General features: G+C 37.1%; 2 protein-coding genes across 2 annotated transcripts; both read right to left on the bottom strand.

The window, feature by feature from the left end:
• Positions 1–160: 160 nt before the first annotated feature.
• Positions 161–18,403, bottom strand: LOC145776891 (DBH-like monooxygenase protein 2 homolog). Its single transcript, XM_082588109.1, has 15 exons — positions 18,371–18,403; positions 15,599–15,715; positions 14,912–15,067; positions 13,960–14,056; positions 9,140–9,306; positions 8,951–9,031; positions 8,109–8,213; positions 7,513–7,615; positions 6,745–6,914; positions 5,628–5,761; positions 4,922–5,081; positions 4,265–4,395; positions 3,778–3,877; positions 3,379–3,477; positions 161–528 (listed from the first exon to the last, which is right to left on the bottom strand). The coding sequence occupies exons 1-15, from the start codon at positions 18,401–18,403 to the stop codon at positions 370–372; spliced, it is 1,812 nt and encodes a 603-aa protein (XP_082444235.1). The 3' UTR covers positions 161–369.
• A 7,027-nt stretch (positions 18,404–25,430) lies between these two features.
• LOC145776890 (uncharacterized) lies at positions 25,431–26,936 on the bottom strand. Its single transcript, XM_082588108.1, has 4 exons — positions 26,805–26,936; positions 26,330–26,488; positions 26,043–26,192; positions 25,431–25,558 (listed from the first exon to the last, which is right to left on the bottom strand). The coding sequence occupies exons 1-4, from the start codon at positions 26,920–26,922 to the stop codon at positions 25,431–25,433; spliced, it is 555 nt and encodes a 184-aa protein (XP_082444234.1). The 5' UTR covers positions 26,923–26,936.
• Positions 26,937–27,852: the final 916 nt, after the last annotated feature.

The following is a 27,852-nucleotide window of genomic DNA, read 5'->3' as shown; positions in this document are numbered from 1 at the left end:
GTAGAGAGTTTGTCTTGTTGAACCATAGGCATACGAAGCCGAGCAACGTGATCAAGTTTAATATATTAAAGATTATTATATTAATTTTTACTAAATATTAAATATAATTCTCTTTAATATATTAAACTTGATAACGTTGCTCGGCTTCGTATGCCTTAAATTTAATATAAAAAGGACATATTCGCTATCGGCAATTCCAACATCATTCAGTAAACTTCTCAACGTCAACCAAACCGATGACTTCGAAGTGGCCCACACAAAACCTTGAAGAAAATTAAAGCACACCCAATGCCATAGTAATGCATGCAGCAGTACAACAACATTGATTCCAACAAAATCTTTATAAAATTTGCACAAATTAGGCTCAGATCAATTCGTTTGCATGAGTTGTAACACCAGTGAAGTGGTGATGCAAAGCAACTTTGTGGTTGACCAATTGGAACCTAAGTCCCATCCTCGTGATAATCCGCACGTCAATGGAGGCTGGTCGAAGTAACGTACCCATGGGGGAATGCTCCAAGGAGGTGGCTAGAAAAAAGAGAATCATGTTGAAGGTTTTGTCAGCCAAGACACAACTCATGCTTCGCTACAACCGAAGTAGGCTACATGTCAGTAGGCTACAGTGAACTGTAACTTGAAAACTGACTTTTTCTTGAAGGAATTTACTTGAAAATTAAAAATACTTGAGGTAAAAATAGTAAATCGGGGGAAAATCCACTAATTTAGTGTCATGGAAAGAATAGAAATAGTTTGGTTGTGAACTGCAGCAGAAGTTACTTTCATCAGTCTACTACTAAAATCGACTGTAAATGCGAAGTTACTGAAAGAGTTGCAGTAGAAAAAGTGAAAGAGGAAGTTGCAAAATCTTAACCGTATCTGTCACTGGCGTAGATCTTATGGTCTCGCCCTCTGCTAATTCAGCAATTTCACATAGAAGCAGTGACGCTAGAAACCTGAGATTTCTTGACTTTTAGTTTTTTTTCTTGCCCCAACTTTTAATCCCGATTATGTTGGTATCGGATAATTGTGAAGTTCAAAATAAACCTTTTGTCACAGCCAGTTATAAAATGCAAGAAATTTCCTGATATTCAATAGCTTGATTGACAGTTTACTATTAGCGTGCGGTTTCATTTTGTGTCTGTCAGTCATAACACGACGGCGCTAAAATTCCATTCTCTACCCAGGCAGCAAAATCCGTCATTTTTACATTGATTCAACGTCGATTTTTCTGTCTGGGTAGGGAGTTGGTCTTTGACGCGATATGAGTCATTCTTTGCTGGCAGACATCAATTATAGACAGACAATCGATAACAACTTAATAACATTGAATTGCATAATTCAAAATTAATACAGAAATGAAACAGATACATAATTTCAAACGTTTTCGGCAAAACTTTCTGCCCTCTTCAGGAAAATATCTTAATTCATCTAAACAAAACAAAATTATTCGTGAAATGTTAATAATAAATGACTGAAAATTTAATAAAACTGCACTGACCTGCGTACAAGCAACAACTGACGAACAAACACAAAAGGTGGTAGCAATCTGTCATAATTATGCGGGAGTGTGGTCATGAGACAAGATAGTGAGCGGACAACATAACATAAAATAAACGTAAGCTAATACAAATTCAACAAAAAAGATGCCCCTTTAGCGAATAATTGTTTGTTGAGCCTGGGGTTGTGCTGCTTTATTTGGAGTGCCTCATGAATTTTAGTTTCAAACTCTGATTGACAGTTGCGAATTATCTTGAATGAATCTAATGTAAATTTGATGTTGGAACAAATACTGCAGTCATAAATGTGGTCTTTGATTGCACTGTGTTTATTGATGTCTGTTAAATTTAGGTGTTCCGTTGCTCTTGTTACCAAGTGTCTTGTGGACATACCTATGTATGTCATGTTCGTGTCGCACGAACAAGTGAATTTGTAGACAATGTTGGAACGAAGAGACTGCGGAACGGGAGATTTCAGCGAAAAATATCTACTTATTTTAAAGGTTTTGTACAGAGGAACAATGTCGATATCAAATTTACACTTAAAGAGTTTAGATAGTTTTTTAGCGTATACGAGAGATTCCTTTCCTAGGAAAGGTATGGATATAGAGTTCTGGAAATTTATGACGTCAGTATTCGGTGAAGATACTGAATTGAAACGTTGTAAAACCTTATCAAAAAACTGCCCGGGATATCCATTCGCACATAACATAGATTTAATTTTGGTGATTTCATTCATGTAGTGATTGTTCGTGCGACACTTGTTCGTGCGACACGAACATGACATACATAGGTATGTCCACAAGACACTTGGTAACAAGAGCAACGGAACACCTAAATTTAACAGACATCAATAAACACAGTGCAATCAAAGACCACATTTATGACTGCAGTATTTGTTCCAACATCAAATTTACATTAGATTCATTCAAGATAATTCGCAACTGTCAATCAGAGTTTGAAACTAAAATTCATGAGGCACTCCAAATAAAGCAGCACAACCCCAGGCTCAACAAACAATTATTCGCTGGAGGGGCATCTTTTTTGTTGAATTTGTATTAGCTTACGTTTATTTTATGTTATGTTGTCCGCTCACTATCTTGTCTCATGACCACACTCCCGCATAATTATGACAAATTGCTACCACCTTTTGTGTTTGTTCGTCAGTTGTTGCTTGTACGCAGGTCAGTGCAGTTTTATTAAATTTTCAGTCATTTATTATTAACATTTCACGAATAATTTTGTTTTGTTTAGATGAATTAAGATATTTTCCTGAAGAGGGCAGAAAGTTTTGCCGAAAACGTTTGAAATTATGTATCTGTTTCATTTCTGTATTAATTTTGAATTATGCAATTCAATGTTATTAAGTTGTTATCGATTGTCTGTCTATGGTTTTTAAAAAGTACCTCTCTACCAAAGCTAGACATCAATTAGGAAGGTAATTTATTATTTGCGCAAATTGCTTTGTAGTGCAAAAAGTGCATGGAATACTGCTTGCACAGAAACGGAAAAACAAAATTGATGAAATTCTGTGTTCTATGCAAGAGGACTTTCAAAATAAAATGTGAACTGGGAAATTTGACCAAGAAATGGCGAAAATAGGTCAAAAACCGAGTCTTTATCACCTTTTCTACCTAAAATACACAATCACGAATATATTTTGCGAAATAAATTGATTGAAGTGATAGATAAGGCTTTTGACCAACGGCATACTTTTTTCCGTTGTTATTTGATATAAGCCGACGGAGTAATTAGCAATAAGAGAGACGTAGACCTGATGGTCTCGGCCAGTAACTCTTGACGCCAAAAGGAGGCAGTGACAGATACGGTTAAAGGAAGTTGCAACATTTGAGAAACATAAGAACATAACACAAGGTCTCACCTTCACAGGGAAGTCAGTGGTGTTTTCACACTCTACCTGTCTTGTTGTATCCTTTTGTACGTCTTGGATCAAGGTTATTCTGTACTGGTAGAATGGTTTCTGCAACAATGAAAACAACGTTGTTAACACAATATATTTGCATAATGCTGGTTGCTAGGCCTTGAATAGGAGACAAAATTAGTGGTTTTAAGGATTATTACAAAAAAATTAAAATGAAATATAGGCCTATGCGCTGTAGATATGTTACTATAACGCAAATTAGAACAGCCAGCCAAATTAGAACAAATTAAGACAGCCATTAAACGTCATCAAACACTGCTTTGCACTTTTTAAACAAAATTTGTAAGGACAATGCTGCTGTAGATCTTAAAATCTCGATATAATTATACAAGTTCTCACACTATATATTTCCTGCTGCATAGTAAAGTTGACGATCCTGTAATAGTAAGGGTCAGTTAGGATGACGTTGCTGACTGACTTTACTTCAGGGTCTTCAAATCTAAACAAACAATAAATGAGAATCCGCTTCAAAGTGTTGAAGGTCAAAGAAACAATTAACTGGTTGTTGCTTTCAAGATGTCATGATCACATGCAAACCAAAAAGTCTACACAAAACAAAATTTTGGTCTACACAGGTACAAACTTAAGGGATACACACAAAGTTTCAATTAAATTTCCTGTTAGCTAATTCTTTTGAATTTTCCAGAAATTGAACTTTTATTTTACAGCAAACAGACAAAAAAACAACATTTTCTAAAAACTGGTAAAATCCTCAATAGTGTTTAATATCTTGATAGGCTACCTAACATCTTCTTGATGGTGTCTAGTGAGCAAAGATTTTATAAGGTCTCGTGCATTAGCAGGCCTATCAGAGTAGGCTACTCACCTGAACCTGATGTTATACGCGTTACTGTAGAACAGTTTGAGGTCAGGATAGGTCTGGCACTTTGTCAGCGGTATCTTGGGGTAGTAGTGTACGTATGCTACGCACATCTCTCCATCCATTCCATAGCTGCCCTGCAGAAAAAAAGAAATTATATTTGTAACATTCAGTATTCACCACGGTAAGCCACCGCCACCATGCAGCTGTTTATTGTTTCATTAAACGACACATGGTGGCGCTAACAACAAGATATAAAGTCATATATCAGCACAACAAAAATAAAACAAAAAAGATACTTAGAAGAGAAAAGAAACTTAGAAGATTCTAGTTTATATTATATATTTGATACGTAATTTACTTTACTGCCGGCTTGGTTTAGTTTTCATTCAGCATTTTTTCAATACTTACGCTTATACTTTTTCAATTTTTTACGCTCATGTTTTGACATTATTGCGTCACTGTAATGTTGTTTAAAACATTACTTGTAGGTTTTAACTGCCCTTTATCAGAACTGACGATGCACTGAATAAGTGCGAAATATATTTTCTGCAACATCTACTGACAACTGATCCCTGTTACCTTAGCAATTGAGGTTTTAGCTTCTTAGAAGAGAAAAGTACAAATACAAAAAAACGCAACTAATTAATCCTAAGAACGTACCATAGTGAGGTTGCGCTCGTTCTCAGTGTTGTAAGTACAAACCAATTGCATGGACTCGCCAATTTTGAAGGTGACCTCCTTCAGGAGAACCCGCGATTCTTGGTGTGTGACGTCATAATTATTGTCTTGAGCGATGTGCGGGAAAGCGTGAAGATGTCGTCTGCGTGGAGCGATATTGGGGGAAAGTTGTCATGATGATATTCAATGTAAGAATGGCATAACATGCGTTTTATTTAAGTTTAAGCAGGTCATTGTAGCTTAATAATGTTGTACTTTACTATTTAATGTTTACATTCAAATACAAGATCATTCGAAACATTTCCCACAAGCATCTGCCACTTCCTTAGCAGCTCAATGTAACGGCTGGATGGCCGAGTGGTGAGAACCCTGGTACAGCACTAGAGAGAGCACCGGTTCGACACCGCTCAAGTGCATGCAACTACAGTATATGTTTAGCAAGATACTTAAAAGCCTGAAAGTGGTTAGATGGACACGAAGATTGGCTCCCCTGCCTTTCCTTCCTTTTAATCTAAATCTTTAACCACTAGACGTGAACCTGGATGCGACCGAATTAAAGCTTTAACTTGTTGTGTAATTGTAATCAACCTCATTAGTTGTAATTTGTAAATCAACGGGAATAACGCGCATTGGAAATAAAGTTAGAAGAGAAATGGAGACAAAAATAAATCAGAAATACAAAACTCACAGTTTTCCATACTCCATGTCTGTTGTCTTGTTCTTTTTCTTCAGATGACGTAATGTCATCTTCGTCGCTAGTCGGTGGCTGTGGAATAAAATCCCGAACAATTGGATGTTGTCTCGTCTTATGTGACGTATTGCCTGGAAAGGCGCACGAGACTATTAGCAAAGTGTTGATATTGTATGACGAAATATTGCATCCTTTTTTATATTTTTCCGTTCGAGTAAGCTCTTTCGTTGAATATTAATTTTTGCAAGCACAAGCTCTTACTACAAGACAAACATTGTTTCACTTGAGTTTCCCGTTTTGGTGCCACATTTGTTTTCAGCTTGTTGGAATTCATATTTTTGATAACTAATTTCAACATCTGTGGTTGTTCCTTGAAAATACCAAGTTCTACTTTGTATCTCAAAAAACAGCTCTCACTTAGTGGTAGCTTATAATAGCCTACTCGGTGAACAAAATACTATGCAGGCAACAATGCATCAACAATCGAAAACTTACTGTAGCAATCCCAACGAACGGGCTTGTGTCAATGCTTCAAACTATTCACAAGTTGCAAAAATTCCAAGATTGGGTTGTACCATGGCTACCTAAAGATACGGCCTGATTTGTCACATTTTGCAGAAATTTCCAGATTTACTAGCTTTGGGCTAATGTTTTACAAAAATTTTCTAAAAATTATATTTTTACGTCTTCTTTACTGCTTTCCCCAGATGACACAATAGGTTTTAACATCCTTAGATGTTGAAAAACAAAGAAAATTTGATTTCGAAGATTTTGTCAGACTGTTAATTTTTCAATAACAGTCTGATGCAGCGTTTTTCAACTTATTTTTTCTCATTTTCTACTGCTTCCCCAAGGCAACAAAGAGCTTTTATATCATCAGGAGACAGCAAAAAGTAAAAACATCTCAGAAAAATGTCAGTCAAACACTCGCAGTAGCTGAAATCAAAATCTGCAAAATGTGACAAATCAGGCCGCATCTTCAGGTGGCCATGGTTGTACGAAAGCTTTCCAGTTAACAGACAAAAAAGTAATAAATACATTATGTTGGTTTATGTTGGATCAATGGAAAGTGGGAATCCTTAAAAACTTTTCAAACATTTCCACAACTTCCCACCTGATTGATGCAAGTGTTGGGACACTCGCTGAACAAGTCAAAGTCTTCAGCAGAGGGTGGAATTGTGAACGCATAATACTTCACCACGTGACCAACCAAGAGAACTCCACCATCGTGGGCTCTTAGCTCGTCCGTGTGGACAAGTCTGAAGCCGGAGCTGTCTCCAATGTCTGGAACAGAACACAAGTTGAAAGTTTAGGAAGATCAAAAAAAAGTGTATAACAAAAAGAATAATAATTCAAAATAAAAAAACGTTTTTTCATACAAAGCAAAGAAGAAAAACTATAAGTTATTATGATAGTCTGTCATAGATTTATCTCTGGAACAAACAGACACTAATAATCTTCTTTGTGTGTATTCAACTGCATCCAGTGTGCAGTGCACACAAGGTCATTAGGAGACTCATTCGGGTCTGCTGTCAATGACATTTGCATGCCTTAAAAACAAGACACCGCTGAAAAAATGAAGCCAGACATCCCTTAAGTGGCTAAGAAGGGAAAATAGGCCTAGTAGTCAAGTCGTTAAAGAGGAAGACAGTTTTGTTCTAAAATGCAGGAGTTGCCTCTAAAACAAAAGGATTTTTGCAAATTCTCTGTAAAACATGAACCTATTTTTTTTTCATTTTTTTACTTCCGGTTAGGTTCTAAGCTCGAGCCCAAAACTAATCTGCTCCCTAGGCTCCTTGGACTTCCTGAACCCTCCTGCAATCACTACTTTGTAGGCTACAAGTAAATTTCATCAAAGAACATTTCCAGCTACATTTAGCACCTGTTCTGTTCTCTGGGTTGTTGTAATGCGTTTCCAGAAGGACAAACTTTGAAAAGCCACCTTCCCCTATTGCAAACCCAACGTTGGCTGGATAGAAGAAAGTCTGAAACACAAACTGACTTAGATTATTGTCAGCATGTCAGGTTTGCTTTCGTTAGTTTGCAGTGTTTTTCGATATGTCACTTTAGTAGGCCTAGGTCTATTTTTTTATGGGCACTGTATTTCAGAAACTGCACATGTTTGTTATTTCAGCAGCAGCTCTGTCATTGTGATATATCTCAAACATGTTTCCTGATATCACTACAGACAATAAATTAATTCATGCCACTATATTTTGTTAATTTCAAACAAACTTTTTCCATATCAACCTAATTCTTGCAGCAATTAAGTTTTTTAAACACGTATTAAAGGCAACAACTAACTCTGGCTTGTAGGTGTTACTCAAAACAGATCCAATAATGAACGCGATTAGTAATACTTAGACTTTGAAGCAGCCAACCTAGAATGCTCCAGAAGGCGCCAGTTTCAGCTCGCTACTGAGTTGTTTCATTTCAAGTCGCTTCACATCAGATCTCGGTGACTTTAGAATGGCTTACCGTTCCTCCGATAGCCCAAGCATGGATGACGTCAGTGCACGCTTGGAAGTCCTTGGGAGATGTTTTAGTTCTGCACTCGTGGTTCACTCCAACCAAATCCTTGTTCTGTTCAATAAACAAGATAGATTGATGAATTCTTTGTGAGAACAAGCAAAGTTCCCTTCACGAGAATTGGCATTATAACCCAAACAGCAAATCAGCCGTTTTAACGTCTCCAGACGTTGAATCAATGTAAAAAAACGGCTGATTTGTTGTCTGGAAATAGACGTTTGTTACAATCATTAGTGCAGGAAACCTTGAGCCAATTAAATGGAGTTTGATGAATCTCAACAACAATATCATCAACTTAACTACAGTTGAGAAGGAGCGATCTTCCTGGCGTTAGCACTACCTGACTGCTCACGACAGAACAGCGAACATTGTGTTTTGCTAACCATACCAGTGTAGCCTCCACACTGCTACACTCGACTGCGAGAAACACAACTTAACTACAGCTGACTGTTCGAGAAAATGTTTTCATTATTATAACTCAGCTCAGCGATTAAGCGCCAGAATCAAGGTCAAGCGGTGCTGGTTCGGCTCTCGGGGTGTGCGCTTGAGCAACGCATTTTCAGGACTGCTCTCCATTCAACGGCACCTAGTGAATAGAATAATTGCCTGACAACAAGACTTCAACAATTGGAAACTTCACTCCGCCAATCTCGGTAACCGACCCTGCGTCAAAAGCCTCTACAAATATGCGAAACTACCAGGAACAACCTATCAGAGGCTTCGTCAGTCCGAAGATAAAGATTCAAAAACCATAAAGAACAACCACACCAAAAAAGACAATTGAACTCTACCTGCGGCTTCTCGAAGAGGCATCTGTACAACACCATCCTGATCACGTGATGCACATTGTCGCTTTGTACCATGGGGTCAATCTGTTGAAACAATGAACTTTTGCATCAAGCACTAGTTTAAATTTTTTTCTGTTGCTACTAGCGGGAAAGATATTATTGAATGATACCGACACAGTGTTGCGTGGTTACCTGGATGATATGACGTTTTGAAGGGAACGTTGGCATTTTGAACAACCTGCAGTTGTAATGCGTCGGGTTGGAAGGAAGTATGATCTCATTGATGACGTCAATGTGCTGAGTTGATTCGTTCCGAGAATAATTCCCGCTCCCTTGGAGTATCAGCAGCTTTTTCATTCCTGATGGAAGATGTGGATAAGCAAATTACTAGCACTTCCGCTAATTTATTGACGAGTTCAATGAAATATTTATCTTCCTGCTGAGCTCCATCAATTTGCTTCATTAAGGACTTCAGGTCGTAGCCGAGATTTCTTTTAATTGAACATTTTGCTACGAATTAGGGAATTATTTATTTTATTAAAAAATTCAGAGACATTTCAAAGTGTCTCCCTTCACGGCCCATGAGGAGAGCAGAGTAACATAATTTCTTTTCGTTTGACCTTGCATTGAATCATCGCAGTTGATATTTGAAACAATTTGTTCGTGACAAATATGAATTTGTTCTCTCTTGCTAACTGTTATCACCTACACTATGACTGCATAGCAGAGTGGTGAGAACCTATTGAGAACCCTAGTAGCCTACGACGCCGGTTCGATACTTCTACTACTTCGATACCTATCTTTAAAAAGGGTAGCTGCAAAGATTCAAACAACTACAGACCAGTCAGCCTACTACCTGTTTTTTCAAAGATATTAGAAAGACTCATGTACAACAGATTATACTCGTTTTTAATTAGACATAAATTTTTCTATAACAATCAATTTGGTTTCAGAAAAAATCATTCCACAAGCCATGCTGCTTCAATGCTAATAGATAGTATCACTAGTATACTCAGTGACAACCACCTTGCATTAGGAATCTTTCTTGATTTATCTAAAGCATTTGACACCATTGACCATAAAATATTGCTAGCTAAATTATATCATTTCGGAATAAGAGGCGTGGCTTATGATTGGTTCATGAGTTACCTGAGTAATAGAAAACAAAGAGTGGTTTTCAATGGCACACTATCTTCTAATGTTAACAACATATCTTTGGGTGTCCCACAAGGGTCTATCTTAGGCCCTCTTCTATTCCTGATTTATGTAAATGACTTTCCTAACTGCCTTCAACACGGAACTACAATTATGTTTGCAGATGACACCACCATTATATATAAAAGTAAAACCGTTTCTACGGTATATGATACGGCAAATCAAGAGCTTGTATGCATAGATCAATGGCTATCAACAAATCGATTGTCTCTAAATGTCACCAAAACCAAACATATATTATTTTCAAGTCAAGGAAGCAAGACACTATCATACCACCCACCCTTGAATATTCGAAAAAGCAACATAGAACAAGTTGCCTCAATAAAGTTTCTGGGAATAATTGTAAACGAGCGTTTGTCATGGAAATCTCATATGGAAATCTTGCTTCAAAAAATAAGATCAACACTCTGCGTGACAAAAAAAATTAAGCCTTTCCTAAACAAACAAGCACTTCTCTCCATTTACCATTCTCTAGTTGAGAGTCAGATATTATATTGCATCTCAACGTGGTGTCATGAAAACAAAACTACATTGCAAAAGCTACAACGTACATGCAATAACTTTCTTCGTACTGTATTTGACATTGACCGCAGAGAAAGCATAAAAGGTGTAATGGAACTCAATAATTTAAAGTCAATTAACCACATGAAAACTACAGAGATTGCAACTTTCATATTTAAATATTCAAAAAAGCTGCTTCCCACAACATTCAATGATATACTTATGTGTAAACAATCAAGTAGCCTAACAACAAGAAGTAATTCTCCTTATATTCCGATGTATTGTAGAATTAACACTTGCAAACAATCAATACGGTACACGGGGCCAACAGTTTGGAACAAGCTTCCAACTACTATAAGAAATGAATGTAAAACTGTAAAAGGCTTTAAATCAAAAATAAACAAGCTAAATCTTCCTTGAAATAATCCCATCTAAGTATTACATCATGCACCAAACATACTAATATTTTTTTTTATTTTTTTTTTATTGCCAGCAATGATTAGCCAATGTGTGTAGATTTATTAACAAAATAGTAAGATTGTAAGTACTCCTACTGGCGTTCTGGTTCTTGTGTTTTTTGTCCACAGAAGTTCTACAGAGTCTGCAGAAGTTTTTCCATCCTTTTTGACCAATCTCCATCTTTCGGTGAAGCGGTGGCCATGTGCTCCAACCAGTTGTTTTATTTCAATATCTTGGACTGGATCGTCATGCTATTGTCTGATTGTTTATCTATTTTTTTTAACGTAATATGCCAAATTGGATATTTTTTTGTCACTTTAATATGGTTTAACGTATAAAACATGCGGTAACCCAAATTTATCATATTACTGTGACATACCACTACTACATCCCAGCTGGCGATGACTGTCATTTTTGCATTAATTCAACGTTAGCCAACGTTGGATCGGTGTGGAAGTGGCGAGTTTAGCTGACAGGGGTCTAAAATTATCGCTTTATCAACGCAACTTTTATCAAAGCACGCTTGATATCTTTAAGACATAACTTCCCTGGGTATAATTGAATTTCCGCAAGATGATGATGTTGTTTTTTGCTAGTTTGTTTTATTTATTTTTTGTCATTGTTTCATGTCGTCAAGTTATAGCCTATCTATTTTGTGAGTCGTGCAAGGCCTGGTGCGTTGCGCTTGAAATGGCTTTGCCCGTGGTAGGATTTCTTTGTGGGGTTTTCTTTGCCTGCCTTGCTCTTTGCTATGAGCTAAACGCATCAAGACGTGTTCCCCTTACGACCATCAGCACTCTTGATAACGCACCATGGCCGATCTTCATAGCAACTGTCCATACAAATCTTCAATATATCAACTAAAGTTATGTAGGCTAATAAAGTTATAGCCTATGTATATATGTTTATTTGTTTTGTAACATTTTTTATTTTTTTATTTTCCCTTTATATCTTAAATTTTTCTGAAGGTGTTGCGACCGTGCCAAATTTTTTTCAACTCAATAACTTACTTCGATCACAAGCACGTTTTAACGTTCGCGTTTTGTCGCTTCTACCTTTTTCTTGACCTTTGCTATGTTGATGTGTATTGTTTTGATATGATGGTCAGAAATAAAAAAACAACTGAACTGAACTGAACTTCTCAAGAGCATGTTTCTGAATTTGTAGCAAGATACTTAAGCCATGGTTGAAGGTGGACACGAAGATTGGTTTCTCACCTTCCCGTCCATTTCATCTAATCTGTCAATCACCAGGTAATCACCAAACATTTGCCCGGATACGACAAACACAGAAACTTAATGTCTGCCGCGATAGCTCAGTTGGTTAGCGTGTGACTTCGTGAACGAAGAAGCTTCAAGATCAAGGGGCGCTAGTTCGACTCTCGTGGTGCGCGCTTGAGCAACGCATTCTAAGGACTGCTCCTCACTCATTGGCACCTAATGTATGGAATAATTCCCCGACAATAACACTTCTTTCGCTCTGTCAATCTTGGTAACCGGTGTAGCAGTCCAAGAGTTACTGCAGGTCAAAAGTTACAAGAGTTGCCAAATATTTCATTCAAATTTTATTTAATTTTGTTTTGAAAAATAATTAAATTTTTTACCTCTCAAAAGGTCAGATTAATAGTTATAAGTATTTGTAATGTTAATTGATAAGCTTGCATTAGTTTGAAAGCAATGAATTCATTACACTTAGTTAAAACAATTTTTGCTTTTCTATCGATTGCGAAAACGCCGGGCACCCCTGGTAACTTGTGTGAGACTGTGATAGCCTACTCACTGAAGGTTGATGGCGTTTTGACTACCGGTTGGCCTACATGTAGCCTAAGTTACTTTATATTTCTTCAAAACTATAGTTATGAAAAACCAGACCAAAAATAGGCTCAGTGTACAGTGCTTCATTCACTAGAAAACTTTGGTTTTAACTTTCATGAAATATATAAAATATAGTCACAGACTATGTTCGTGCAGTTTGTCAACTACAACTCAAGACCAGCGGTTATAACAAGTCAGCCTTCAAATGCAAATTTTGCACGATATATTAGGCCTGTAGCTTATTAAATGCCACCGATTCACGTATAGCCACGATTCAAACTTTGAAATGTTTGTAGCGATGATCAATTAAATTATTTGTTTCAACAGCGCCATATAGCCTACAACGAGTCAATAAAACACTCATAACATTACATTGTGAATCGTAGGTTGCATTATTATAGCATAATCAGGATGACAGCAAAAGACTATAAGCTAAGTGGTCATCTAATCAATCACCTCCCCTTGCAAATTTATTTGCCAACGCACGTAAGGCGCGGACACAACCGCATATGATAATACAAATAAATCAGGTTAAAATGATAGCCTACGTAAACTGTTAGGTTACAAATTAAAATTTCATTCCAATACAGCAACAATTTCTGGTACAAAACTCATCTTTTAACTTTCATCTTATTTTCGCTTCATTCCCAATTACGTTTCTGCTATAAACTATGTTGTTAAGATGCAATGGTGGATAAGTCTTCAAGTTCAACATGTTTCCAATGTTGAAATCATTTATACAAATCTGCTGCAAGCGTCAAATCTGACAACCCTGTTTTAGTAACTTCTGGACTGGCAGTAACTTTCAGACTGCGTATACGCGGTCCAGAAGTTACAATAACTTTCAGACCGCAGTAACTCCTGGACCGTTACACCGACCCTGCGTCAAATGGATCTACATGTATGCGAAACTACCAGGAATACCCTATCAAGGCTTTGTCAGTGCGAGGATAAAGATTCAAAACCAACCAACCAATCACAAGTACATTCCACAGGTATAATGTCATAAAAGACCTGATATACCTCTCCAATTAGTGTTCTCCGTGAGGTAATTCCAACTCGAAATGTTGAGTGGAAAATCAGTGTTGCCAAGCGCCCACAAGATCGATAGAGTATCGGCCTGAACATAATAGATGATTAATCACCTCCAACTATAAGCAAGAAACAATAAACTCTGGTTTCACTTAAACACATTTTTAAGCTTTTCAAACTAAATGATCAGTGTCAAAGCAACAGGTCTATTTAATTTAAACGCGATCTTCAATAGGTTATGATTGAATAAAGCAAACTGCATAAAACTTATGTACAGTAGGTATTAAAATTTCAACAAAATCATATATACTGTAGTGTTCACTGCATGGCTATGGTTCACAGTGGAATGCTGTGGAACTTCAAGCCAATTAAATTTGTTCATTTCGATGGAATGAACAAAACTGCCAAAACAAACATGCTTCGAAGTAGCTGGTCACACCGTGACACAGTCTGGATGACACACTCTGGATGGCACACTCTGGATGACACAGTCTTTGTGGCACAATCTGGATGACACAGTCTGGATGGCACAGTCTGGATGGCAGAGGAAGAACGCAATTTCTCGTCTGGTTAGCCGCTAACATTAGTATTTGTGAAGGCCATCAACCATAATAATGGTGTCAATGATGATGATGATAATTATGATGGTGGTGGTAATGATGTTCACATGGTGATGATAATGATGCTAATGATGATGATAGTGATGTTAGTGATTATGATGATATTAACCATGACGATAATGATTCTAATAATAGCTATAGTGATAATGATGTTAATGACGATAATAATGATAATGAAAATGATGATGGGTTTTCAGAAGAAACCAACAGACACAAAGTCAGTAATAATTAGTAAATACAGAATGACAATAATATCAATAATATTAATTGTCATCTTCTTGCAACTTTCAGAACTATCAAAGAAGAACAATCCACATTCTTACTGTTATGTTCGCGTCCTGCGCGGTGTCGCACAAAATCAGCGGACGACGAAACTTCACCACTGTCCACCTATTCTCTTCGAACCCGTCCATCAATGTCGCGTCCTGTCGCGTGTCCGGAACAATGGATGTGGATCCGTTGTGCGCCCCATGCATGTCCTGCGGTGACGTCATAGTTGATGTTGACGTCACTGGCGCTTTTGTTGTTATCATCATTCACAACGAAATGATAATAAAAACAAAACTGGTCATGGAGTAGCCTACTGATACTACATTTGCATGATACCATGGCAACCTACCTTTGCAGTTCAGGAGCGAACAATTTTTGAAGTTTTAAAAATTGGTTTCGCTTTCACTTCTGGATGAAAAACTGTCAGCAGAAAGTTATAAAAACTGAGGGCTTAGGTCTATGAAAAGGTTTGTGTATTATGTTAGCCGATTATTAACAATTTTTGTGTGTTTTATGTTTTTGTTTTTTGTAATTTTATTATGTTAACAATTTTTTTGTGGGTAAAGGTGTATAAAGATGCATCTGGAAGAAAACTTTCTGACGTTTTAACACAATTCAAAAAATTTAGAATTCAAGTGTTTCCAATTAATTTTAAAACTTTTGAGAGGAAAGCTATCGCGAGGTTTGTAAAATAAGAAGTTCACGTAACAACCACGTCATAGTAACGTCATCGTACTTACTGTGACGCTGGCGACACCATTGTTCACACATCCTACGTAGAAGTCAGCTTTCTTCATGAGACCATCAGGAGAAGCCCCAATCCCAAGAGCCACCCATCCGTCAGTGCGGCCGTGGACCTGCAAAGTTGCTTTGTGTGAGGATTCCTCGTGTGTTTATGTTATTGCATCGTAAAATGCTAAGTATTTGTTGATAATGCAGAAAGGATAATTGAAAGAAAACTCAGAATTTAGATGCTGAATTCATTGTGTCGTTTACAGGGCTGATGTATTCAGGGGCGATCCAGCAAGTAGCCTTAGAATCGCTATTAACGTATTCAGAATCGTCGGTCTCTCCAATCGCCCACTCCCTAGATCCGCGACTGGACGTTTGTACCAGGGACCCCTAGTTTATACCACGCAGACAATAGACAAACGAACTTCAACTAAACCATTAAACAAACCTTTTCGTCAATTTACTGCAAGTTCTCTTTTACTCCCTAACCAAATATAAATGAAATCATTACATAACTAAGTGACACGCACTCAATTGTATACGTCACCTCAAACGTAATCGACACGTCATCAAATTTCCAGTAAAGCCAAAAGTTGATTTTGAGATCAAGGGCGGAAAAGTGGGGATACTTTTCCGTCGGCGGAAGTTTATCCTCGAGAGCCGGTGACGGAATAATCAGTAGACACCAGAAGCTCAGTAAATATTTGATTCTGTTTGAAAACCTTAGAATTCTTGAACTTTGAAAGAAAATCGAATCCATTCCTGCAGAAAGGATTGAAACTAACTTAAATGTTTTCCAATGGAAACGGCTCTTTCTAAAAGTAACTTGTCATGAAGTACAGGCGCGAATCTAAGAGTTTTTTTCGGGGGGGGGGCAGAAAATTTGAAAATCAATTAAAAAGAAAGAAAAAGCTAAACAGATATGAACAATGATACTACGACATATACGATATGCTAGAAAATAGATATTAAAACAACCATTTTCATCAATTGTGATGCCGAGGGACTAATATCAGCTGTTTAGAAGCATATCAAACCATTTGATGCGGAAACATACAATTTTTCACAAAATTTCGGGGGGGGCCCGGGCCCCCTTGGCCCCCTCCATAAATCCGCGCCTGATGAAGTATTCTCAAGTAGCTATAACCTTTTCCAAACATGATGAGCGATCGTTTCACTTTAGCTCAAACTACTTTTAAAACTCTGCCATGTTCCACAATTTCCAAACTAGCTTACGTTACTTTTGTATTGTAAATGAATTCAAGGGTTTGGTAAACCTTAAGTTCCTTAAACTGAGTTGTTGCATCTTTGCTAGTAACTAGATAACACAAAACGACTGAAAAGCAACGTCAAACGTGTTTACGTGTTTACAAGCTAGCTGTGGGAAAGGTGCTTTTTTCTGATAAATACAAAAGTTAAACGAGAAACAAAGTTAATTTTTTGCTCTACTGTCGTTTCGCGTAGCATAACAATAGTCATCTTCATAGCGCATAAAGATGCATATTGTCATTGTGCTCGAAACGTCAAGGGAACCAATGAAACTATTCACTCGTTCCTTTTTACTTTCATGTTCATCAGATAACCTTTACAACTACTGCTGGAAAATTAAATGTTTATGATGAGATTTTAAACTTTTCTACATTTAGGTTTAATTTGAATAAATGAAAAGTTTTATTCCATTGCATCAACTTAAGTTACTTTTTCATTATTATCATAGAAAATCTTTCATAGTCTGTTGGAATGATTACTATGAAGCAGTCACAACAAAAAAGATGTTATTAGCAAGTTTCATTAAAAGATTATGACTAATTGCGACTTTCCAAGAACTCTTAGAGAAGATATTTCGTTGTTGCGGAAAAGCAACAAACAGTCTGTGGCCTCAGCAAAAATCTTCAACGTTTAATTCATCGATTTCAACCGAAATTTAAGATTTTTTTGTCAAGAAACATCTTGTTCTGAACATGAGACAAATTAGCCGGAGGCATCTGCCTGGCTGTGAAAACATTTGTAAGTTATTTTTGTAAGTTTGCGTCACAACAGCTCACATCATCACAACATGATCATCACGAAACCATAAGATGCAAATAGTTTCACGAAGCGTTAGTTTTGCATCGTTTTAATGAAAAATGTCATGTTTGTGACGTGAGAGAGGATGTGTTTACCTCGCACCAAAATTAAATCGATTTTGTTTGTTCTGGAAAATATCACTGCGGTATTTTATTAATTTAATCTTATTAGTTAAAGCAAATGCAGAAATAAAATAAATAAACTAAGAAAAATAGCAGTTTTTAATTTCATGTATAAAAAATAATATTCATTGCTTCTGCATTCTTATTTTAGAGGTTAGGCTGATGAAATATTTGGCTTGTTTGAACCTATTATAATATATGCGTGAAAGTATCGCATGTACAATGTACATGCGTGGAAAGTACATGTAAATGAATAGGCACGTATGAAAGTTCGCACATGTACACGCAGGTGTGGTAATGTCTAGGCCTATATGCTCATTTATAGCAGCAATGTTACTCTGATCGGTAAGGTCTTACTGAGAGCTTTCATCATTCCACACTTTGTTAGTTATTGTAGACAAAATAAAGAGATTTCCAAAAGGCTGTCCACCAAATCTGATTGTAATCACGTGACTGATTGCGACGCCTTGCTTTTGTTTACTTTTGTGACGTCATTATCCGATAAAACGTCATTGCGGGACGTTGAGTCAGCCAAGTGTGAAGATAAAAATAACGTCTTCCACTATGACGACACAATTAGACGCAGATAACCTTCGCGTTTGAAGATGGGATTCTAGCAGACATTGTTCCAATGGTGGGATTCTCCTGTTGCCATCACTTGTTGAAGAGTTATCAGCTGACAAGCCAACGTTTACAGTTTGGTGGTATTTTATTGTTTACGTTTTGAAATTGCGATTTTAGCGCGCGATTTTAGGAGTGACTGAATCTACACGCAATGCAACATAATAGGCATCGACAGCCTGACTGCAAACACAATAAAGCACAAGATATGTTTAACACAAAGCAGCGAATATTTTAATAAGTTTCTATCTGAGAAGGAGGCTGCTATAAATCCTATTCTACTGATACAAATGTAGATAAAATTTAAATCAAATATAGTTATTACTCCCTAAACCCTTGACAGCCTGTTTCACCCTAAAATGAGGGTCATCAGAAAGTCCTGAAAAATATGCAAAAGCAATAAATCGGTAATACCTGAAAAGATATTAAATATTATTACCTTAATTTAATCTGCAAAAAAAACATCAGAATTCCATAGGGCTACCTCCATCCATTATCACAAAAGCCTCAATTAAGACGTTCAAAATGAAAATCTAACAGATTGATACTGATACCATTGATAAAATATATCAATAATATAATAATGCAAATATAATAGAAGATTTTGTGGAGATGGCAGAAGTACTTTATCACCCAAACAACTCACTATTCGTTCACATTTTAAACTTTTCAACGTCCTGAAATTTTACCTCTGTATGGCAACAGACTGTAATTCAGGTGAACGAAACACAATTCTCGCTGTTCTGACTGTAGCTCACTTAGCCTTGCGCTGATGCCAAGTAAATCGTTCATTCTACACACCGAGCAAACTTGTTAGAGAGTTTAATCTTAGCAGTGTCGGTTTGTTGTTGAAGTGCTGTCTGTGATTTAATCCAGCCGCTGGATGCCACTAATGGAGAGTACTTCTTCTTACAAAGGATAAGTTTTAGTAAATTCCCGGCCTTGGTACTTAACATTGAACAATAAAAATATATTTTCCTAACTTTTGTAGCTGACTTGGATCTCATTCGAATTGAAGAACTTCAACATCGTGGTGAACACTCTGCTGGGTCATTCACAAAACCCAAGAGGTAACAGTAAGCTACTTCAACAATTGACAACTTCACTCTGTCAATCTTGGTGACTGGACCTGCATCAGTGATTTAAAACCTCCACAAGCATACGAAACTGCTAGGATTAAGACTTCAAAGGCTTTGTCACTCCTAGAATAAAGATTCAATCAATCCATCGCTTAATTAGACACACCTTGTTTTGACGTAAGCAATTGCTTGAACAAAACATATTTGGAACGATCGCTTGTTCTATTGTTTGTCCTTTTTAGGTTAAGGCGCTTCGCTTTCCACTCCATCGTTAATTTTTAGGATTTATTGATGAAGATGAAGATCATGAACAAAATCTCTACTTCAATAACCTGAGTCATCATTTGCAGCTTGGCTCCTCTCCATGACCGATATGGTGAAGAAGGAGCCGACATGAGGATGCTGATCATCCTCACTGAAGACGGGACTACCTCAAGGATCACTTGGGGTCAGTTTTAAACGTTGCTCTGGCGGAATGATATTTTTGAACGGTCGCGGATGCTTCAGTTTTTCTGCATGGAGGAGCTCATCAGTTTGAACCACGTGACCATAACGTCAGTGCTTGCCGTCAGCACTCCGTGGTTTCGACTCCTGCACGGGACCCTGCACGCGACCAATCCAGACGCTCGAAAACACTTACACATACATGTATACTCTTACTGTTTAGTTAATGCATTTGACTTGTTTGCTATTGTGTGTTTCATGCAAATGATGTAAATGCTAATCGTGTAAGTATTCGCCAGCGATCTCAGTAATTTGCGTCATTATAAGTAGCTAGTTAGTTACTGTGTAGTGCCTTTGGTTTGTTTGCTACTGTGTGTGTCTCATGAAACTAACGTAGATATTAATCGTTAATCGTGTAAGTATTCGCCAGGCCATTGTGGCCAGGGTATCCCAGTGCCTTGCACTGCTATAAAAGGATAGTCACTGTTTTTGTGTAGCTTTGATGTACATACTTTCTGTGTATTGCATTTCGGGAATTGACCCTTCTACTGCAACTTTTGTATTTTAATTATGTGCCATAATTAGGGGCCGCAATGTTTCGGCGGGTCAATTGCCCTCTTGTTTAGAATTGAAATTGTGATGAAATTTTGTTGACCTTGAATTTGCGTTGTTTTTGTGTTCTGCGTGATGTGGCTTGCCTGGCTGCAAAGAAATTTCACAACTGATTGTCGCTTTTTGCTGCGTGCCGGGAGCCGTTGTTTCTGGTCACAATTTTGCTTTTGTGTTGGGTTTAGTATTTAGTAAAGCAAGCTGGAGGAATGTTTGATTTTGGATTTAAGTTAAATCGTTTAGAATTAAGTGTGTACAAAATTTCAGCTTTTATCCCAACTCACTGAATCAAGTCATACGCAATAAATAAAAATACCAGAAACGATTGCAAGCATGGATGAGGCAGGAAGAGGAAGGATTGTAGGATCGCATTGAGCCCCTACTCTTGTAACCACTTACATGTATACCACTTAGCATCTACAACATATGCGTGAATATATTTTGGGCTTGCAATTGTATTTGTTGATAGATATTGTTGTCAAACAATCGAAGAAACCTCGCATCCTGTCGGTTGCGCGCTTTTTGTTAGCGCGTGACCGTCAAGCGAGATTTATTCTATAGTGACGTCAACAGATAATTGTGATGCAAAAATAGAAAAGATGCAAGCGTCCACTTCAACAATCTATCTCAAATCGTCTTTTTTAAACCAAGCAAAACAAAAGTTGGAAAGAACCAACAGAACAAGAATTAGCAGAAAACTATAAACAGCGATCGTGTTGCCACAAGAGGGCAAAGTGGATTAATCAGTAACGCGTTTTCAGTGAATGCAAAGCATGACTTAACCAAATTCAATATGAACAAATAAACATTATAAACAATACTATCTCTACCTAATAGCAAACACAAAAGCAAATTAACTAAATGTTTTGTGTGAAATTAAGTTTCTAGCAGAATTACAAAAATATTTTTATAGTTAACTTCTTGGTTGTGCGCTTTTCTCTTTTGGATGCTGATACGTCGAGCTACCGCGTGCGGGGTGTACATGAACCGATGTAAAATGCGACCAGCGCTACAATAAATCAATTATAGGCTACTACACAAATACAACAAAGGAAGTAATTGCATTGTTACCTGACAAGTTAATAATCTATTTCATGATGTTGGAATCATGTGCGGTTGCGACGATGGGGAAGAACCAGCTTTCCATGTTGCCAGATATTTTTCGAAGATATCTTAGAAGTGGATTTATGAATTTATTGAGTTGATTCAATTTGCAGACAAACTGGTGCTAGCAGAGAAATGATCTAAAATGCTTAGAACTAATCCTTTGCTTAGATCTTAGAATTGTTCCCACTTTCAAATGTGTTTTTGTAGATAAATTTGCAAATATTTTTGTTATAGTTTAGATTGGAATTCATGTTACTTTTCCAGCAATAACTTCAGTGTCGAATGCGATAAATTAGAGAGCAAGCCCCGAAACACATCAAATATTTTATTGCATTCTTGTTAATGAACGAACAGAAATGAAAATGCAAAAGTTTTTGCTATTCCGTTTTGATTCAGTGGAAAAACACTGAAACTTTGCTAAATATGTGAATGCAATTCTCATGCTCTTTCAAAACGATCAGTACACCATTCAGTTCGGGAAGCACAGGTCTAGTCGTCTATATTTTTACAGTTCACTCCAATTTGTTTCATTTCATGGCCATCACGGCGAATACAATAAACGTCAACAGACCAGAGAGCGCAAAAAGTGAGTTTGTAACTCAAAATGTGTTTGGCAAAATAAAAATTCCAATCGTAGTCCTACTTTTAATTACTATTTAATTGGTATTTTAAAAAAGTATTTTTCTTGTGTAATATTTTCTAACGGTAACGTAATATATGGTTTGATCTCAAGATGGCAATGACATGGAATTTGTCCCTGCTATGTGTGCCGGCCTTCGCTAAAGTTTTAAAACTTGTATTCCAGTAAAACTACTCTTAATAAATTACAGTAAGAGGTTATATTGTTGTGCAAATGCCAGCATTTGATGAATGCAAAATAGCAGTAGCCTACCATTCCAGTCAAACTGATGTTTTGTGACTTACAAATTTCTCTCATAAATTTCGTCAGAATTTTCAAGTTTCAGAAAGAACTGCGTGAAAGTATTGTCACCAAACATAAACTCAGATAATACGAAACCAAGGAAGTTTCCAGAATAGTTGATAGAACTACCATTCAACGTTTTATAGGCAGAGAAAACTTTTTTCAAACTGTTGAAAATTTTTTTTATGATCAGATCACCGCTGCAATGCGTGCTGGAAATTTACAGGAAAATCTGCATCAGGCATTGCAGAGTGCAAAAACAGTGTTGCCAGAAACACAAAAAACACTCTAAGCGAGTAATGTCGGTCTGGAAATACATGTGGCAGTGCCGGTCTTAGGGTATTTCGGGCCCTGTGCGAAATATGCTTTGCGGGCCCAATGACAATGATCCAATTCAGTAGCATAGCTAGGTATTTTGAAATGGGAGGAGGTGGTTTGAGCGTCGGCAAACGAGGCCTGACGACGTGATCGCCGAAGGCGACACCCAGCGGCGGGGAGGTCTGGGGGACCTCCCCCAGAAAATTTTGAAAAATTACTTGGAATTTGGGGCATTCTGAGAGCATGTTCAAACTTTGGGTATGAATATTACTGTAAAATGGTGCTGTCCGGTGGCATAGCAAAAGGATCATTTTTCGGAAATAAAGCTATGTTGAGTCTGGATGTAACCTATTTCGTCCCCTGAAAAATTCGTACCCCGATTTCGTACCCTGAAATCGGAGTAACAAAATCAAATTTCGACCTATTTCGTCCGCTGAAAAGATCGAGAGAAATTTGAAATGTTTGCGGCAACTCCGATCAGCAACTTTGGCTATGTTGTTTTTTTCTCGATCTTTTCAGGGTACGAAATGTTCAGGGGACGAAATAGGTTGCACCCGTTGAGTCTCTATGTTTTCTTGTTGCTAATTCCTTTGTTGAATTCACGTGTTGAAATTTTCCATTGGAAATGACAAAATTACTGAATTTTTTGAGTAAATTGCAGGCCCCCTAATTTGCGGGCCCTGTGCGATCGCACGGTTTGCACACCCCAAAGACCGGCACTGCATGTGGGAAGTGATTTTCTGATGTCTCTGGATTTATTAATATTCAATTAAACACTGAGAATATGTCCTTATAATCTTTGTAATGTATTGTATTGAGTTTAAATTTAACCGTTGTTATTGCGTACATAAACGTAGTTGCACTGATGAGAATTCAATATTCAAAAACGCGTTCTGCAACACTGTTTTTGCACTCTGCAATGCCTGATGCAGATTTTCCTGTAAATTTTCAGCACGCATTGCAGCGTTGATCTGATCATAAAAAATTGTTCAACAGTTTGAAAAAAGTTTTCTCTACCTATAAAAAACGTTGTATGGTAGTTCTATCAACTAAACATAAAACTGCTGCAAAAATAAACAACCAAGTTGAAGTTGAAACGATTTCTGACCAGGAAGCATCGCGCTTCATGATCCTCAACGCAAAAGCAACGTCGCTGATGATCTTGGGACGGTTTGCATTGTCAGAAAGCCAACAGCGCATTGTAAATCGCGCCACAACCTGGCACGATTTGTGCGATCATCGCTGAGTGGCAGAAGGTGATGACGTCATCTAACAGACACATGTGCATAGAAACTTATCCGGTTCCCATGGTAACCAACCACAAGAGCTTGGACAACAAGAGAAGTTCTCGGTCTGAGCAGCTTCACAGTTGTTGCTACGTCCCGCGTTGCCTTCAGTCTTCTGCAGCATTTCAGAAAGGAACTTATTCTAACTACGTCACAATAAAGTGGCGCGTTTGTTGACATTTGGTACAACCTGATAGCTAAAATGTGGTGATCAATAAAGAGAAAGAGATTGGTACATTGTACGCAAAAAGGAGTTATTAGAACTAAAAAAAATTTTACTACATCAACATAAAAGGAAGGTTTACCCCTAAAACCAGTGGTTCCCAACCATTTTTTTATCTTGTGGATCCTTTTGGTCAATATTCAAATTTAAATTCCACCCCTATAAATTTATTTTGTTAAAAACTTGTTTATATTAATATTTTAATCTAAGTCTTAGAAGAGGAAATAATTTACCACTAGTAATAAGTTCTTTAGCCTCTAATATTCCACTTCATACTAAAACAATTAATGATGAACCTTCCTGAAAAATATTTTATTCAAAGAATATATTTAAAATGTAAGAGTCAATGCATTTAACAGTTAGTGTGAAGCTTTGTTTACACTTTATAGTTTCAAGTTTTGAGTGGGAGATATGAAATCGCAAAGGTTTAGTTTGTGTGTGAAAACATGTCAATTCAAAAATGATTTGAACACGTTCTAAAGCTCAACAGTAGTCTAGGCCAAATTACTAGGCTTAAAAAGCCTTACAATCCTAAAACCAAATTCCCCCCTGCAAATTGTAAAATTCTCCCGTAATAAGAAATTCCTCCAGGTTGGGAACCACTGCTTTAAATTGTGAGCGTCATTGCATAGAACCATCTGGGCTCTTCCATAACGACCGAAGGACGATGGATGGAGGAATTCCAAGGACAGCTCAATAAATCAAATGATGAAACTGCGCAAGCTCCTTTTTAAGGTTTCCTTATTCAATTATTTCCACCTCTACCTATCGCAACTTATTGTGATGGTTTGAAATTATATCTAATGGAAATCTGGGTTCTCTGAATTCTAACAACGCCAAAACCAAATATGCTGATAAGTGTTTTATTTCGTTGCATAAAAATTTCATAAAAAACTGCAGAAAATATTATTTTATAAATGTCTTTGTTTTAAGTAAAAAATAACAAAACTAAAGTAAAAAGAAAAGATACACAATGACGAATATAAAGACAAATATATTTAATTGTATGCAAGTCTCAGTTCTTCTTGCGTCATCAATGACATCACGCTATGGGGCACCGTGTGCAAGCCGCACACGTAAGTTGGCAGACGAATCTGACGTCACGATTACTGCACTGGGCGCGACCTCTCCAGAACTCGCATGTCTTCTTCCCCCTCAGGTCTTTGCAATCTGTCAATGGGATAGTGTGAAGTCATAATTGTTTACGGCTGATATCTTCAAACTCAACTTTTGAAGTTACAATCATCGTCGCGATCTAGTTTGCTTTGATGGTCAGACACAGAATTAAACCGAATTGTTGATACTTCATTAATTTAAGTGTCGTCCATTCATTCTATTTGAATAAGGACCTTCTGATGATCCCCTTTTAGGGTGAAACAGGCTGTAAAGGTTTTAGAAAGTAATAACTGTATTTGATGTAATTCGCTCTGCTTGGCTTATTGCTTGGCATTGAGCACTTTTTGTTGGATTAATAGCATTTATTATTTAATCGTTGTCAAGTGTGTTGTTGATACTTGCTATGGCCTCTACACGGAGGGGACTTGAAACGAAGCTTACAAAATTATTTAACAAGAAACTTAATTAAAAAGATGTTTCATCGACAGAGACTTTTGATATATTTTTGTTTACAAATACTTCAATAACCGTCACCTACCTTTGCTGCAGGGAGGTAACGAGTCAGGGGGGAGTACGCATTGTCTGCACTCCCCACATGTCGCCCGGCAGTTGCTCTTGAAGAAGCGGCAACGTTTTTCGTTCTTGAAATATTCGCAAACTGCTTTGTTGTAATTGTCCACGCAGTTGACTGAAAGAAAATCAGAGCAAAGATTTTCATTGGAACGAAATAACATGTGAATTGAAACTGCCTTCCCCAGGAATCAAACTCATGTTTACTGAACATGCTTTTATAAATGTTAACTTGCTCAATATCTGTAAGCTTACATTCACAGGGGGACACAGGGGCGATCAAGGTTGGGGGAGGGCGGTCGGGTCTGCAGCGTTTACATAATCCACACGTCACAGGGCACGTGTACTTCATCGCGAATGACGAGGCACATCGTGGCTTGAGGACTTCACAAAAGTTTGAGCGATCGGCACACCCTGTCAGGAAGTTAATCAAATATTAGTTTTAATATCAATAATTTTGAATATGAGTTATTAACATTTTAATAACTGCCAAACTCAATGAACTCATTGAAATTGAAATCGCATAAGTTTTGCTTGGTTGGTGTCAAACATTTTGTAGAAATAATTTCTTGCTTTAATCTTATTTTTTAAAAGAATAATTTTTGACTAAATTCGTGTCAAATTATGAAAAGACATTTTCACTTCATTGTTTGCAAGAGATAAAAAAATTATTATTTTATTGTTGAGACAAATTAGCGACAATTTACTCAGACATTATGACGTCACTTACTGCATGTCAAGCTGAGTTGCCGATAAAGAAGCGAAGTTAGGACAGCTCCATTCAGTCCGAACAGCGCATGCGCATTAACAGCCAATCCAAGCACGAGTAGAGCAACAACAAACTTCATGTCTTGATTCTTCTTGTTTCTTTTTCAGATTCTTTGAGTTGTTTGAGTGGAATGAATTGAATACGGAATGCTCTCGCTTTTATAGCTGATCCCACTCAATGCAAAGTGTCAATCAGAAAAAATGCATTAATTTTGCTGAGTAACAATGTTATGCCTCCTTAGAATACAAAGTCGGTTATTACGGAAGCAGAAATTATTGGCAGGTTTTGTCAAAATTAGTAGGAAATGCATTTGAATGGAAACCGGTCTTATTAAACCAATTCTTACTTATTAGCATATTGCTCATGTTTGAAACAGCATATTATCTCATTCTAAGCTTGAATGAGTAAATAGATATAATACATTGGTTTTTACAAAGTCGCTTTTAAGATTTTTTTTTTAGATTTACTCTAGTTCACAGTACAAAGCTATATGACGCATTTCGCTTAAGCTTTATTTTGTTGTTTGTATTTTGAACACTGTAATTGCTAGTTGCTAGAGTCTGTGAAAGTCAACATAATCACACAAATTTTCAGCCATTTTTGATCCAACCAAACTGACCACTCGCGTTCGAGTTCTTTGTTTAAGAAGGTCTCATTTAGCTCAAGTTTTGTTTGTCAAAGTAAATTCAAAATTATGTCTTGCAAAAGTTTCATATTAACAATCTGTTCTTTGGTCGGTTTCGAGCATTGTGATGTGCATGAATGAGCATTGTGAATATTGTGATGTGCATGAATGAGCATTGTGAATATTGTGATGTGCATGAATGAGCATTGTGAATAATGTGATGTGCATGAATAAGCATTGTGAATATTGTGATGTGCATGAATGTTTTAAGCGTTTCTGATTGATCATTTTTGTAATTGAATCACGTTTTTGTTACAAAAATAAGAAATTGAATGGGAATATGCTACTTGATCCATACAGGTATAACTTAAGATCGTGGTTGAG

Source organism: Aplidium turbinatum, chromosome 9 (genome assembly GCF_918807975.1).
Source record: "Aplidium turbinatum chromosome 9, kaAplTurb1.1, whole genome shotgun sequence".
In the NCBI taxonomy this organism is placed as follows: domain Eukaryota; kingdom Metazoa; phylum Chordata; class Ascidiacea; order Aplousobranchia; family Polyclinidae; genus Aplidium; species Aplidium turbinatum.
Note: the sequence above shows the minus strand (reverse complement) of the source record. Positions and strands in the feature narration are given on the sequence as shown.

Coding starts and splice junctions, on each gene's coding strand:
- LOC145776891 (XM_082588109.1), bottom strand. CDS start 18,403: ATGTCTGCTAGAATCCCATCTTCAAACGCGAAG. Junction 7,616..8,108: donor CTTGGGCTATCGGAGGAACG/GTAAGCCATTCT, acceptor TTTGTGTTTCAG/ACTTTCTTCTATCCAGCCAA. Junction 3,878..4,264: donor GCGTATAACATCAGGTTCAG/GTGAGTAGCCTA, acceptor TTGTTTGTTTAG/ATTTGAAGACCCTGAAGTAA.
- LOC145776890 (XM_082588108.1), bottom strand. CDS start 26,922: ATGAAGTTTGTTGTTGCTCTACTCGTGCTTGGATTGGCTGTTAATGCG. Junction 26,193..26,329: donor CCCTGTGTCCCCCTGTGAAT/GTAAGCTTACAG, acceptor ATTTTCTTTCAG/TCAACTGCGTGGACAATTAC. Junction 25,559..26,042: donor GTTACCTCCCTGCAGCAAAG/GTAGGTGACGGT, acceptor TCCCATTGACAG/ATTGCAAAGACCTGAGGGGG.